Raw genomic sequence first — 16,723 nt, forward strand, 5'->3', positions numbered from 1 at the left:
TCATGAGTTGAGCTGTGACTATACATAGGAATTATCTGCATATATATTTGCTAATCATTCTATTTGAAATGACAAGTTTCTGTATTTGACCCAGAAAATGCATTTGACTTAAACATTGCATACAAATAAAAGTAAGAAAATATAAGTTAATTAATGTTCAGAAATATCATTTAGTCACTTAATTTATATCTTTGCTTTTAAGGATAGTCATAGCTAATATTTTAGAGTAATTACATTTTTATTTCTTTAGCAAACTTTTTAAATGTACATATGCTTTTGAAGGTATCATGGTGCATTATAATATTATTTTATCTTCAGGATCCCCTAAGAGATTCTGTTAATTTTTACATCTAAGTAAGATTTTATTTACTAATATCAAAAAAAGTTATTAAGTATTTTTTTAATTTACCTTGTGCTCAAGTTTGCTATATGTGAAGTACATTTTTAATTGAACATTTTCTACCAAATACTCTTATAATGATGCAACAATAATCAATATATAATTATTTTAGAGCCAAAATATGTGATTAAAAGTGACAAAAACCACTGTAATATGAAACAAAACTAACTTTGCCTAGGAAATGTCAACAATATTTTATTTTTTGAGTGTATATGATCTTCTGTTATAAACAAAGATATATTAGTATTCACTTTGACAGACAAAAATATGTGATATATAAAAACAATAATGTTAGCAAGTATTTTAAGCATAAAATTATAAAGAATATTCTTCATTTTTAATATGTAAAAGAATATTTGGTATAAATTGCCTTAATAGCTAAAATAATATATATATAATATACATATATTTTAAAGAGCTACATTATAAAAATAAAATGTTGCACATATTAAAAGAAAGTTAAAAATAAAATCTATTGCTTAATTAAATTGATTAGAAATTAGAAAAATTAATGTAAATAGTATTATGCTCTAATTTTTTTTTACCTATTTTCTTTTGTTACCTACAGATTGGAAGTTGTAAGAATGTTACAGTCATGTCTCTACGCTCCAACAAATTAGAATTTCTTCCTGAAGAGATTGGACAGATGCAGAAACTAAGAGTCCTAAATTTGAGTGACAACAGGTATTTTCTAACATTTTACAATCACATATTAGTTATTTGCAGAAAGCAAATTGTAGTTTTTATGCCTATAGTTTTGACAATTTCTGTCTTTTGAAGTATATGGAATGCAAATATTGATACTTTCTTTAAAATAGCAGAAGGTAAATTTTTTTAAACCAAGTATTTCTAAATTTTGTTATTTGATTATATCAAAAGCATATGTAATATATTAAAATTATATAAATATAAATCATGCAAATTTATATACAAAAGCCTTCCCATATGAAGAAATCATAATAATCAGAAGACATGGAAAATAACTATAATAAAATATATTAAATATATTAATAAAAATGTGCATGTGTATGTAGGTATGCACACAGATGTATTTATGTATATATTTTGGCCTCCAACAAATTAACTGGGCAGTGTGTATATTTTCAATTCCATCAAAGTTCTAGTAAGAATACTGACAACCAGGTGGCTCTTTAGTCATGTTCAGAGTAGGATGAGCAAGGAAAGGTTAGGTCCTTTACTTCTAATAATGGCATTATATTGATAGATGAGTAAAATGAAAAGTACAAACCTCAATTCATCTTTGTTTCCACCTACTCTATAAAAGATAATTATACTCAAGTAGGAAAGGATAAAAACAAATATTGACTAGAGATAATGGCTAAGAAAATAAAATGATCACAGAATATAATACATAAGCTCTATGTTTTCAATAAGTTTCAGTCAGACAACTGATCATGTGAAGAACTGAGAGACCTTATAATGAAATGATCAAAGATTAGCTTTTATGGAATCGTAAGAATAATGAGATTCTGGAAGTCTCAGGATAAGCATTGGAATTCTCATTTGCTTCTTAGTTTAAGGGAAAAAATGTGAATTTCAAAACTTCGCTTACTAGTTAATAATATTCCCATATAAGAGAATAAAACATTTTATTAAAAAGTTTGGAATGTTATTGATAATATCAGGTGACAAGGAAGCACCAAAGCTTTATGCATCAAGAGTAAGTAATGTCAGACCAACTTTGCTTCCTCTTCTGACTGTATTACCAGACTGGAAAATGAGGAAAATGAATTGCATGTTGTTTTTTACTTTTGGCAAGACATTTTTTAAATCTCTAATTATATTCTTAAAATTAGATTAGGAAATTCTTGGTATGAATGAAAATAATTTAATATTAGTTATTCTTTATATTCTTGTTTATATTTTATAAACATTAGCTCAGAAAGGTTATTATATTTTTTCTTCAAAAGACAGAAATTGTCAAAACTATAGGCATAAAAACTACAATTTGCTTTCTGCAAATAACTAATATGTGATTAGTTATTATATTTTTTCTAAAGGTTATCTATATAATGCATAGTTTTAAGATTTTCATTGCCTTTCAATCTCTTTTCGCTCATAATATGCAAAATATGCTTAGCAAATATTATCAATGATCCATAGTTAGAAGTTCTATTAATACTTTGAAGATACTTATTCAACAACTGTAGCAGACTTGAGTTCACCTGCAATGAGCCAAACACACTGCTAGATTCTAGGGCAAAATTTATGAATAATACATGGAAGAGCTCACAGTATCAGAAGTTTAAAGTAATTTCATCAGGACAGAAATATAATCTTAAGTTATGTCCTAGTACAGTTGCTAGAACGTACTATAGAGCCAAATTAATGTTTTTAAATTAATGAATCAATCAGTGAATCAACCAGAGGTAAAAATCAATATTCAGCTAAAGTTAAAGCCAAAGTTAAATATTACCACCAGAGAAGGAAGTGTTTGGAAAAAAGATTAAGTAAGAAATGTCATCTGAAAGTAATGATTATTATAATTTTATATTTAAAATATAATAGATTTTTAAAGTTTGACATTATAGTTAGGAACAATGATTCCTCTGCCTTGTCAGCTGCAAGATTGCTCCTGTACTGCACATTTATGTTACCAAATAGGGGCTCACTTGCAGTAGAGGTCACTAGAAGAGCAAAGAAAAACAAAGGTAACTTGTCCTTTTCTAGCAGTTTCTTCATATTCTACACATATGACTGGATTGATGATGATATCATGGATGTTGTTTACATGATTCTGGATAGTTCTGCACTCATGTAATTTCAGTACAGCAGACTTGATATTCTGCTTTTAATATATCCCATAGGATGTGAAAAACACCCAATAAGATCTTACTTCTTAATTTACGGCTTAAGTAAATTTAAATAACTTTTAGTTAGAAATAGATTTTAAAAGTAATTTGGCTTAAAGTTATAAATATTAGCATAACAATTATATGAAAAAGAATTGTGATATAATTTAATATGTTATTCTTTATATCTTGTTTATATTTTATAAACATTAGCTCAAAAAGATTATATTTTTCCTAAAGGTTATCTGTATAATGTAGTTTTAAGATTTGTATTGCCTTTCGGTCTCTTTTCATATTTATTAGATTTTTAAGAAGTGTTTAAATGCTTTTGCACATAAAATTAACTCTAAAGTTAATTTTTAATTATTGTAAGATTGCCCACTTCTATTATCAAAATAAATTTATTTCTCAATTGGCTGATAGAATTCTACTATGTTAAAGACGAGGACATTTTTATTCTGTATTATATCTAAAATATCCATATTCAAAAATGAATGTTCAAAAATTAGTAATAAGTCTCATTGGCATGCCTTGTTTGTACTACTCCTTTTGCTGACTAGCTTTGATGGTAAGCTGTGTGATCATGCATAGTTTGAAAGATATCAGATACTGTGAAGTACTTTGGCCCTTGAAAGGCTGAAGCCAAAGCTAAATATATAATTTTGATTGAAAACCAAGGCTAATATCAAGCTATACATCTCAGAAGTGCCATTTTTTTTAAGATTACCTCTTTCAATATCTACTGCACATTGCATGAAGGGCAAAAGAACATACTTCTTGAAGGTCGACGTAATATTGGGAGCTATACATTCTTTGAGTAGTAAAACAAGCATGGCCCTTTGCCCTCATGGAGCCTACAGTTTTGAAGGGATAGCAAAGAGTAAGCAAATAATCACAAATATAAATGTATAACTAAAAACTGCAATATGTTTCATGAAGGAAAATACAAGGTGCTTTGAAACCAGATTGAGGGAAGTAATTTAAATTAAGAGTCAAGAAAAGTCTCTTTGAAAAAATGGCATTTAAGCTAAGAATGAATGGATATGTGAGATTCAGTAAAGTGAAGTATGCGAGAGAGTATTCCAGAGAAAAGAGCACACTGAGAGAGCCCAGTTGTGCTGACGGAACTGAGTCAGGAAAAGAGTTGCAGAGAAACTTCTGGAGGGTTTTTAGGGGCCAGACCTTTTAAGCTCTAACCATATATGTTAACAATTTTATTTTTATTCAGATATAATGAGAAGTATTTGAAGGGTTGTAAATACGAGGTTTTCATTTTTTAAAATATTGTTCAGGCAGCTCAATGGAAAAATGATTCAAGAAAAGAATGAAACCAACAAGTCAGAGTATTTTAAATAATTCTTAGAAATAAACTTGTATCTGTCTTTACCCATGCTGTTAGACTTTTTGTGTTTTTGCAGATTGAAGAATTTACCATTCTCATTTACCAAACTTAAAGAGCTTGCAGCTTTGTGGCTTTCTGACAATCAGGTAAAAGGTTTTATTGCCTGATTTATTTTGTTTATTAAAATGAACTATAATTGAAATTTTGAATTACTGATTTATTCCCAATAGATACCTTTGACAACCACTACAAAATGTAATTTTTTTATCCCCTGAAAGATTTTTGTAAACATAGCAATTCAAACATTGCTGAAGTCAAAACAGTAACTATAAGCCCCATCTTCTTTAAATACTTCTATCTAACATCTACTTTGCTCTCTGAGATCTAATATACAAAATGATCATTTTTATAGTTTTTTAAGCTCTAGGTGATACAGGCATGTCCTTAGAGGATGTACTTTAATTATATCTCTGAAGGTAAAGAATAAGAAATCATTACCACAATTCCCACGACAGGGAATTATTATCTTCCATTGTTCCTTTTTCTTCTTATCCTTTTAATTATAATCAACTTAATTCAAAAGTGTCATTCAAGAAATTTGCAATATCAGACCCGGTGCAGTGGCTCACACATCTTAGCACTTTGGGAGGCTGAGGTGGGGACATCACTTGAGGTCAGGAGTTCAAGACCAGCCTGACCAACATGGTGAAACCTTCTCTACTAAACATACAAAACTAGCCTGGCACGGAGGCGTGCACCCATAATCCCAGCTATTCGGGAGGCAGAGGCAGGAGGATCACTTGAACCTGGGAGGCACAGAGTGCAGTGAGTCGAGATCATACCACTGCACTCCAGCCTGGGTGACAGAGTGAGACTCCATCTCAAAAAAAAAAAAAAAGAAATTGCAATATCGCAGTATCTTTTTGACAACTATTAGTATTTTCTGTAACATTGTTTTGATATTTTATCCTCTTGAAAATAGATTTTAATTGAATCAGTAATATTGCATTAGTAAATAATTTTATTAACTGGAGAATAACAAGAAACTATTGAAGATATCTGACTACAAAAGAACTAATGATAGACAATTTTGATACAGTTTATTAGTCCTCTTTTTTCTTGTGATCCTTAAATTTTGAAACACCTATCCTCAAATATGAATGGCCAAATGAAAACAATTCATCTTGAAATTAGCTCATCATTATTTTCTGAGCATAACAGTAGCATTACTGGTAAGTGAATTGTCCAGTAGTCATTGGACTCTTTTGTGGAAAATTTAAATTGTGAAATGTAAATGTAAGAATATTGTTTGTGTTCCTACAGTAATAACAGCATTTGCTTCCATCTACTGAGTCAAAAATTAGTAATTCAAATTCAAATCTTATCAAAAATAAATCAATTTTTCAAGGCATCAATATATCATCATAAATAAATCATTTCTGAAATCAGTGTGAACTATGCTAATGGATAGTGTATTCTGCATATTGTATTGTGGGAAAAAACCAATATAATTTATTATTCTTGTGGGAGAATGCACAGAGCAGTGACTGCATCATTTAACGTTTATTTAGAACAGTAATATAGTGCGGTTATGACTCAGTTTCATGAGACAAACTGGTATCACAAATCCCCTTTGTGTTTCACTCCTATTAATCTCATTAAACAAGCAGATTTTTAGTATATTTGATGATATCATTTCCAATATATTTTGACATTGAATATCAGAGCTCTATAATACCCCTTCAAAATTAGCATTTCTGAAATCAAATTAATAACAGAGGATGAAATATGAACAGAGGTCAATATATTATAATATATCAAGTACAAGTACAATTACTTATCTATAAAGTGGACCCTGTCTTTGGCTATAAAAATATCTCTTATAAATAAATGAATACTGTTTTAACCTAATTAAGTTCATAGATGATCTTGCATAGCATTAATTTGATAGCAAATTCCATTTGTCTTTCTAGGGCAACAATCCATGAAAATGAATAGGCATATAGAACCATACCAAAAGCTTACTTAGTTGAAACAATTTAACACATTTTGAACTCTTCAGGATTAAATCTGACATTGCTCAGTTGAATAGGTTTTGGTAAGTTTTTAAGAGTATACTAAAGAAGAAGAAAACCTTATTATGAAAATCTTAGAATATTAAAATATTCCTCAGTAATAGTATTATTTCATGTTGTAATTTCTTATTTTATTACTTTGTTTTTTCACTTATTTTTTCCAACATTCATTTATCTGGGTGAGGCCAGACTATTGAGTGTTATGCAAATAAATATTCTTTATATTTACAATTGTATTAATCTAATTTATATGTTCTTTGCTTCTAGTCCAAAGCCCTTATCCCTTTACAAACAGAAGCCCATCCAGAAACAAAGCAAAGGGTATTGACTAACTACATGTTTCCCCAGCAGCCTCGTGGTGATGAAGGTAAACTGTCAGTAGAAATTTCTTCTCTACTTATAATGATTATGGATAGAAAAGACTAATTTTATTCTGATCTTTGGCCAGGAATACTGGCTCATGGGCAAGCCTATAAAGATAATTACATGGCACACAAATATCATTTGGGATATACGTTAAGCATAAGTCTTATTTTCTACTCAATTTTAGGTAAGCTTCCAAGACAAAACTCTTCCTCTTTGTATCTTACATAAAAATAATATTGATTTTTAGGAGCAACTATTTTTCTTTATGGATTGAAGACAAATGACTAGTAAGGTAAATGTGGTGCTCAGCATTGAAATGAGCTAAGAGCAGTCAGATCTTAAGGAAGTTTCAATGAACTGGTTTATTTGCTGTGTTCACTTATTACATGAACACAATTAAAACATCTAGTCCAGTAATCTCCGGACTCAAATTATTTCATGGTCTAAGTCAACCATAAAGAGACACTTGCAGATAAGACCATTCTTTCTTTTTCAAGTTAAGTTTCCTTAAGCAATGTCCCTAAATTCTTTGCCAATAGTTAAATATTCTCTTCTGTGAGCACATTATCCATAGAAAAGATTAAAAGAGCTTCCTCCTAGGCCTGGTGTAGTGGTGCACACCTCTAATCCCAGCACTTTGGGAGGCCTAGGCAGATGAATCACCTATCAGGAGTCCTCAACCAGCCTGACTAAGACAGTGAAACTCATCGCTACTAAATACAAAAAAATTAGCCGGGCATGTTGGCGCATGCCTGCAATCCAAGCTACTTGGGAGGCTGAGACAGGAGAATCGCTTGTAACTGGGAGACAGAGGTTGTAGTGAGCCAAGGTAGCACCTGGGCAACAAGAGCAAAAACTCCATTTCAAAAAAAAAAAAAAGCTTCATCCTTTGCTGTTTGAAACTTAGCATAGGCTCCTTAGCCCAAGCCAGCACAACCTGATATGCACATTTTCTACAGTTATAGAGTAACAATAATTCTTGGCGAATAAACTCACTTTAATCTAGCCATGGATTAAATCTACCCAATTCATGTGAATGAGGCCAACTTGTAAAAGAAACTGTTTGTTTATGTATTTCTTATTTTCAGGGATAATTATAATAAATGACTTTAGTCTTTGACCTCCAAATGCAAGTGAATCATTTTGGAATATTTTAGGATATTTTCCTTCAAATTTTGGCTTACAGATACAGGAAAAGAAAAGAGTGTTTTAATATGCATTTTTAGAAGTCAGTAAAATTAATCTTTTGAATTGATAAAAGCCACCATGTTTATATATTTTATGAGACATCTCAAGTAAGGATTATGTTATATTCATGCAGCTTTACTTAATTTTTATTTTAATAGCTCAGCATCATCAAAATATTTAACTTCAAAAGAATTAGGGAAAACTGAAAAGTATCTCATATTCACTGCTCATTTCTGAGATCCCATCTCACAGATTGAATCTGTAATTTATGGATTTAGTTAGGTAAGATGTAGTGTTAAGAAATTAGCCTAGTTGGGTTTATTTTTGTTTTTGTTTTTCCTTTGAGAAAAGAAAGGTTGGTAATTGAAAAGTTTCCTTGAACTTAAAGCAAGTTATCCTTTGGTTTTCCAGGCAGGAGTGTAATAAATGAGTTTTCAGAATCCCTTGCAACAAAGATATATGATAAAGGACCTCCTTTGGAAAAGAATTTAGCCTTCACTAAGTACTTTTATTGCATTTTCATGTGATCTTTGCCATAATGTTGCAAAGAAGATGTTATCATTAGCCAACATTTTTTTTGTAAATTAAAGATTTATAAGCCATTTCCCTGTTAATTTGACATACTTAAGCTAATTTAAACAGACCAAATTTTCCATGTTCTCTACCATAAAAACAGGCTCCTCTCAATGCACCTGTAATAAAAAGAAAATAAAAAGTGTAATCTTAGACACTTTATTGCAAAGTCAATGTTATGTGGTAAGTTTTATAAAAGAAATTTTGATAGAGTTTAGCAGTTACAAATAAGGTTTCTATTTAAACAGAAATAGAATCCTGCACTAGCCACTGAGAAGTCTCTTAGCACTTTGAGCAAGTCTCTTAAAACTCTTTAGTAAAATAAGGATGAGATTGGTAGTACCATTGCGCTGTTCTAAGGATTGAAACAGATAACGCTTTAAAATGGTTAGTCCAACTCGCTGTGTTATTATTATTGTCCTTTGGGGAGCCCATTTCCTACAGTAGAAAATTTTCCAATCCTGAGTGTTTAGGAATACTGAATTTGAGTTCAGATTACAAAAGACCATGGAATAAATATCAAGGGAATTTTATTCTTTTCTCTTTCCTTCTTTTTCTTTTTTTTCTTTATTTCTTTCTTCTTTATTTTTGTATTTGTTTGTAGTATCTATCACCATTTTTGCATAGTGTATTAAATACTCTGTGTAAAATCGTTTTTTAAAAAAGCAATAATACTTTGGAATCTAACTGTAGATTTCCAGTCAGACAGTGACAGCTTTAACCCTACGCTGTGGGAAGAACAGAGACAACAACGCATGACTGTTGCCTTTGAATTTGAAGACAAAAAGGAAGATGACGAAAATGCTGGGAAAGTTAAGGTGAACCTTTTAGCTTTTGTTTCCTCTTTCTTCGCCTTATCATTTTGTTTGTCCATTTTTCTTATTCAGATAGATTTTGGGACAAAGTCAGATAACCTCTTCAAGTCTCATGGTGGTACCTTTTATTACAGCACGCTGGGCTGGTAATTCTGGAAGCATTGGTGTGCTTCAGAATGAGACTAATGTCCCAAATCTGAGTGAGCAAATTTGAAATGCCACCTCATCCAACAGAACAACTGCATGAGAGAGATTCAAGCTGAAAGAAAGTAGAAAATAAATCTGTGTGACAGACTTCATCTAAGCACTTTATTTCATTGCCGACACACTGCACACTATAATTGTTTTTTTTGTTTTGTTTTGTTTTGTTTTAAATCACTGAGCAAGGCATCATGCAGACTGAATGAGGCCAAAATAAACATTTCAGGAAGGGCCAACAGATTAATATGTTACATTGGCATTAAAATTTCTGAAAGGCTCTGTGTCCTTGGGCTATTCAAGAAGAATTTATGAGTTTCCTTAAATGTGAGGACAAGTTTTAAAGGAGGTTAGTGCCTAATGGCAGGTGATGTTCCTTGGGGAGCATAACTTAAGTATTTTTCACCTCAAAGCATATTTTAAAAGATCTTTCATGGGGACTACTAAGTTGAGTCACAAGATTGAATTTCAAAATCTATATTTCTCCATTACTTAAATTTTTAATTATCATCAGAATTGATTTAGAATTTATCAACATTAGATTTCATGTTGTTGTCATGGCAACATCTTGAATCTCTCATTTACTTTCTATAATATTGTATGTGTACTTATTCTATCATGGCTACTAACAACTCTCACTCTTAGTGACTAATTTTCTTTATAATTGCATATATGCTCTATTAATAAAGCTAGATTGTATGTTGTATTCTTCTCTGTCCTCTCCACACTTTCTAATCTTTATTTGTTAAATCAGCACCTGAGCACTCACTGGCAAGGCCTACCAATATCATCATGGAGAAAGCAAAATGGATTCCCAAATCCGAAATAACAGTTTTGTTACAGATTTGGGTTTTTTAAAAAATGTCTCTGGATAGTTGATTAGTGCTGTCTAACAACCAAAGAGACATCTTTTTGAACTTGAGAATTCCTAGAAAAAATAATGCTGAACTAAAAACCAACAAATCTTCAGAACATTTCTGTTCTTTTAAGGATTTCATGCGTTAAATCCAGAACCAATGGATGATGCATTCTATACCAGAATTCTGATTCATTTTTAGATTTCATTGAATTAACAAACATTACATGCTTCTTCCTGAAATTCTGTATTCAAAGAATTCAAGAAGAAAGTGCATTTAATACTCTGGTATATGTGTCAATGAAAACATAAAATACACTAAATGCTAACAATTATTTAGAAGCCCTGTTTGTGTGTTATGTGTTCAAGTTTGTTTGTAATCAGAGTAGGTTCATTATACTTTAGAGTGTTTTTTTTTCTCTGCATTTATTTACATTTGGTTTATTTATGTATTAACGAAACAATTTTTCAAAATCTCAAACTACTCAGTTTTAACTAATTTGAATATTTCCAATGCCATTGGCTATTGGACAAATTAGAGCACAAACAAACTTCTAAATAAATCATCATGGAAGTATGATGAATAGAATATATTGTAATCTTACACTAAATTAATCACACTTTTCTGGTTCATTACATGTACATTAAATTTAGCACCATTTTACCTTTAATTTACATGAAATTTAAAAAGGAATCATTGGCCTATGCTTTCAGCTTTCAAATGGACTAGAGTATAATGCCCTACTTATAGTCTGTATAGTGTAGTATGAATGCTGCATTGTGTGAAGAAATTGTGACACTTTAACAGTCATATAAAATTAGTACTGTCTTATACATGGATTTAAAACTAATTTTATGATTATTGTTTTAAATGCATAACTCAGAGTGAAAGAAAAAAACTGAGAGTAGAAAAATGATAAAGTGAAAGTATTGCTACAGTGCTCCTCTTTCTCCCAGAAAATGGAGATTCCTTCTCCCACAGGATCTCTCCTGCCAAGCCCCCTGGGAAAGGGGCCAGCGTGGGATTACTCTCCAACCTGCCAGACTGTCTGGCGATTGCTGCACACCATGGGCCAGGTGTGATCAGCAGATCCAAGATATGCCCGTCCCCCAGAATGACCCACAGCTGGCATGGGGTTGTATAAGTGGCCTCCAGCAGGAAAGGAGCATGTGTACTCCATTGCCAGTTGCAGCACAATCCACCACTCTTCCCTCTCTAAGTGGCAGACAGGTAGGCCTAGGTGTCTGGGGTAGGAGAATCTCCCATGTAGAGGCAACCTTGGAACAGTGGTTTATGGGGTATGTTCTGCATGATTTGGGATAAGAAATGTTGATCACATAGAAACCTTCAAATTGCCAGTGTTTGATCTCAGTTTAACGTTTTGTTTATTGACATTTGCAATGGGGCGGGGAGGACTAAGTCAGAAGAGAGGGAATATCAATGTGAGGTTCCTATCTATTGGTGGGATATCTGGCATGGTTTTTTAGTTGGGTGCTTTATTTTCATTTTATTTTATTTTTCTCTTTCATTTAAAGTGTGGGAATACCAATAGTTGGGCAGAATGTTGATGACACTGTTGATACATTCTAAATTGTCCCCTCCACATATATGCACATTTTTTATACTGTGAATTCTGGGGGAAATTAAATAGCTATACCTTAATTCTTAAAATAGCATGAGATTTGAATTGAGATTTGCTGAGAGTGGCCTTTAAGCACAAAGATAGACATCTGCTGAAAAGCATCAATTTCTTTTAATTTGAAGACACAGATCATATGAATTCCTGTAAGAGAAGATTGAATTGGGAGTTGTGGCAAATAGGGCTTCCTTATCTCTATGGTTGGGTGTTTTAAGAGGTGGGAGGGGAAATGTGTCTTACTAGAATATGAAAAACACTGCATGGCTTGTAAACTTGACTATCCACATGTAATGGACTAGATAGTTGTCCATTGTCTTATATTTTTGCTACAATATAAGGCAAACTGAGAATGCATTTTCCTAACTAAAACTGCTATAAGTTTTTTTTCTTTGAAAAACATTCCACTTAATTCTCAGAGTAATATAATATTTAACAGTCAATGATCAAAGTATCAACTATTATTTCTCTTACTGGAATTTACAATCAAATCAAATTAGAATTTAATCATATAAAATATAATATATTATATTATATAATATATTATAATGTATAAAAAACATAGTTCTGTGTGAATTCAAGGTATCATTTCTAAATGCTCTGAATGCCCTGGCTATTAACCTTAAGTAATTCTTTACTGCTATTTTTGGGGGTCTCCAACATCTTGCAGCTGCTATTTGCATTTACTGCACTTTATTTAGATCTAAGATATGAAGACTGTTGTGAAAATTTTGTTTTTCAAAATTAATTTTTAGTAAAAATCTTGCATTTTAATAAAATGTATATGTGAAGTGAGCAAATACTTTATAGTGAGTGATAAACACAATAGTTTTCAAGAATATAATTGATTTTCCCACCTATGTGTATAATAAACAAATTTATATTTTTTTTATCTCAAATTGGAATAAGGGAATATTTATACTCTATATATTTAGATATACTGAACTATTAGTATAACTGGGTTTATAATCATGTTTATTCATTTCTGATGCACTGCATATATCCACTGAAAAATAAAGTAAAGCAATCTATAAATGGGCATAAAACATGCTTGCATAGAGCTTACAAACATAATACAATTATAAAATACATTTTCATCTTTAAAAAACTATAAAATATTGTGTTACTTAGTTTTTTAAAAAATATATTTTTATTTCGCGATTTAACCCAGAGAAATTCACATTTTAGGCTTACAGTATTTCTTCCACAACATTGCACAAATATGTGCTGCACCCATACGAGGGAATATCTCTGAGCTAAGTAACACTTGGGTAGCATAAGCATGGAAGCCAAAAGACCTAAGTTAGAGTATTGCATCTACTAGCTATGTAATCTTAGACAAGTTACTTACATGGTCTGAACCACACTTTTCATTCTGTAAAGTGACAACAGTTTCTGCAATAGGTTGTGAAACTTAAGTGAGATTTGTATTATTTCGCATATAAATATTAATATTTAAACCCATAGAACTAATAATAAATGTTTATGTAAATAATAAATTAAATATCCCTATAAAACATTTAACATGGTGGCTGGCACATGGTAGATACTGAATAAATGAAAACTATTGCATTTATAATTGAAAAAAGATCCAGACAGTTACAGATATTATGTTTAGACATATACAGAGTAGAGTCTAGATCGCCAATGGAATCCAGATTTTTAAATACATTAAGTAAAATGTGACATTGGAAATAGTATCTAATCTCTGCGCAGAATTTACAGAGTTTCAAAGAAACTTCACATTTTTCACATTTTAGCTCCAGATTAACCCAAGCATGTAGGAAAGATATTATCATTTCCATTTTACATGAGAAGAAACAACAGGAAGATTAGTGGATGATAGCTAGTTGGGAATCAATCTATGTCTTTAATTTAAATCTACTGACTCAATACTAATTAATAGGATAGTAAATGAGAAGCAAGGAGCTTATGTTTTGGGTGAAACAAACCCAAGCTTCATAAGACCTGGAAATTCCCCAATTTAAGGAGGGTCCTCTTTCAGGAAAAGAATATAAAATGACTCTATAAATAATAGGGCCCCTCTCAAGACTCTGGAAGAGGTGTGTAGGTAAACAGCATTTGTTGCACGGCAAATCCATTCCTAGATTTAAATGTTGAAATAAAATTTTCAAACATATTCTGGTAATGTGACCAAAATATCATATGTGCTTGTTTATAAAATAACCAGGCTGGGCACGGTGGCTCACACCTGTAATCCCAACACTTTGGGAGGTTGAGGCGGGCAGATCACCTGAGGTAGGGAGTTTGAGACCAGCCTGACCAACATGGAGAAACCCCGTATCTACCAAAAATAACAAAATTAGGCGGGCGTGGTGGTGCACGCCTGTAACCCCAGCTACTGGGGAGGCTGAGGCAGGAGAATCGCTTGAACCTGGGAGGCAGAGGTTGCAGTGAGCCGAAATTGCACCATTGTACTCCAATCTGGGCAAAAAGAGTGAAACTTCATCTCAAAAATAAAAATTGAAAAATAAAATAAAATAACCAGAAAATATTAGTACCATGGCAAATAGTGATCTAATTGTGTCAGTTGGGACATAGCATCTAACAAAAAATACACTACATTATTCCGTGAAATATTTAATTCAATTAAGAAGGAATGCCTCACATTTCTTTTGCCTTCCATTCAATTTATATGTCTAGGTTTAATGTTGGCGATTTTTTAAGTTGCATAGAATTTTAATTCAGTGCCCTACTTTTGCTTATTTTTTATTTGCATATAGCTGGTTATAAAAAAAATAAAATGTTCTTAATTGGCATGATAGTCATAGCATTCTACAATTTACATTTTAATGTAATTTTTTTTTTACTTCTAGTACTTTGATGTCAAGTACTTTTAAACAAGTTCAATGACATAATTTAAAAATTAGACTTAATTTGTGATTAACATTTTAATACCAATTTAAACAACAGATCTAAGAATGCATGCATCCCAAAGGACTTTGTCTAGTAGTCATATCGTTCCTTTTATGTTTATTTAAAATACCTTACAAATTAAGTACTCTGGGATTTATTTATATTACAATCTACAACTTATACTTTTTTCTGTAAATTCTAACTTTGTCTTGGGTTATATTTTTGTAGCTATATTTCTATATGTCATCAATGTCATCCTTATTTATTTGGAAGTTTAAAGAGATCAAACTACATTTAAACAACACTTACATTAACAAAATTATCTGGTTTTTCATTTGTTTTCCAAATAGCTACTGGAATAATAATTTTATATTTTTAATATTAAAGGAATGTTAGAAATCATCTAGTTAAGTCCAATTCCAGTATTTGATGAGGAAAAAAATGAGCCATAAGGAAGACAAAATTCTGAGAATAACAACAATAACACAGTTGGTGGATTTGCTAAAACTGCAGATGGGCAAAAGTGTTTGAATTCGTATTCATAATTTTCAGATCTATATCACCATCATAGTTTCTTACATCCCATGAATTACAAGGGGGTGTGAGGGTGGGGGTGGATATGCCCCTCCCTCTTTCTTTTTTTCTCTCCCTGTTCCACTCTTTCTCTTCCTTTACTGCTTCTCTTTCACCTTCTCTCCTCCTAGCCTCCCATCCCTACAAACACTTTTCACAGACACGTAGCCACCACAATCACATAAATCATTTCATTTTGTAAAGTTGATTCTACTCAGATGCAAAACATGATTGTCAGACCAAGCCAGGCCAAGTAAATCCTTTTTTTTTCTAGTCCCTTTTAATTAGTGTACACAACTTGTACTTACTCTATTTTAAATATAGTGTAACGAGTACCCTGATGGTGAAATATTCTATATGGGCTGTCTGATAGTTTCTCTCTCTAAATTTATTGCTAAGAATAGTCATTAATATGTGTTCCGAGAAGTTAGATTGATACCCTAAAATGAATTCAAGAATGGAAATAAGTAGCTGAATAGATAAAAGCCAGAATTTATACGTGTACCTAAAATAACTTAGAAAGTGGTCCCAGTTTTTAATTTCTCTTCATTATAAGATATTACTCAAGAAGCATGTTTCTTAGGTTACAAAGTAAATATAAAAACCAGCCTGAAGCATTTTTTCCCTTAGGGATTAACGAGAATTAGCTATCCTACTTTTTGATATAACACACTAACATAAAGCTAATGCTTATTTGGGCAGCAGATATTATCAACACTCCATTTTTCAATATGTGACTCATGAATCTTTTGGGGTCTCCTCCCATCACCTGCATTGGTACTCAAAAGATACTATCAACATTATTACTTATAAATATTAAAATAGGGAAGAGAACAGTGTCTAAAATAGGAAAGACAAAGTAAGAAAGCAGCTGATATAATGATTAAATTTTTCAAATTACCAATCACTTAAGTGTTTTGACCTACTGCTATTTCAGCCATCTGTAGGGTAGGTCTAAAGACAGAATATAATTTAAAATTAGTTTATAATCCAGAAGGGTGGGAAGGGGT

At 31.5% G+C, this 16,723-nt stretch overlaps 1 protein-coding gene across 7 annotated transcripts in view; it reads left to right on the forward strand.

The window, feature by feature from the left end:
* The window catches only part of LRRC7 (leucine rich repeat containing 7), a 565,757-nt gene that overhangs the window by 449,458 nt on the left and 99,576 nt on the right, over positions 1-16,723 (forward strand). For all 7 annotated transcript variants that reach the window (XM_039474488.2, XM_074381000.1, XM_074381001.1 and 4 more), the window contains 5 exons: positions 969-1,084; positions 4,632-4,701; positions 6,898-6,997; positions 9,451-9,575; positions 11,609-11,857. In XM_039474488.2, coding sequence (XP_039330422.1) covers positions 969-1,084; positions 4,632-4,701; positions 6,898-6,997; positions 9,451-9,575; positions 11,609-11,857 — 660 coding nt within the window. The remainder of the gene's footprint in view (positions 1-968; positions 1,085-4,631; positions 4,702-6,897; positions 6,998-9,450; positions 9,576-11,608; positions 11,858-16,723) is intronic.

Source organism: Saimiri boliviensis, chromosome 11 (genome assembly GCF_048565385.1).
Source record: "Saimiri boliviensis isolate mSaiBol1 chromosome 11, mSaiBol1.pri, whole genome shotgun sequence".
NCBI lineage: Eukaryota > Metazoa > Chordata > Mammalia > Primates > Cebidae > Saimiri > Saimiri boliviensis.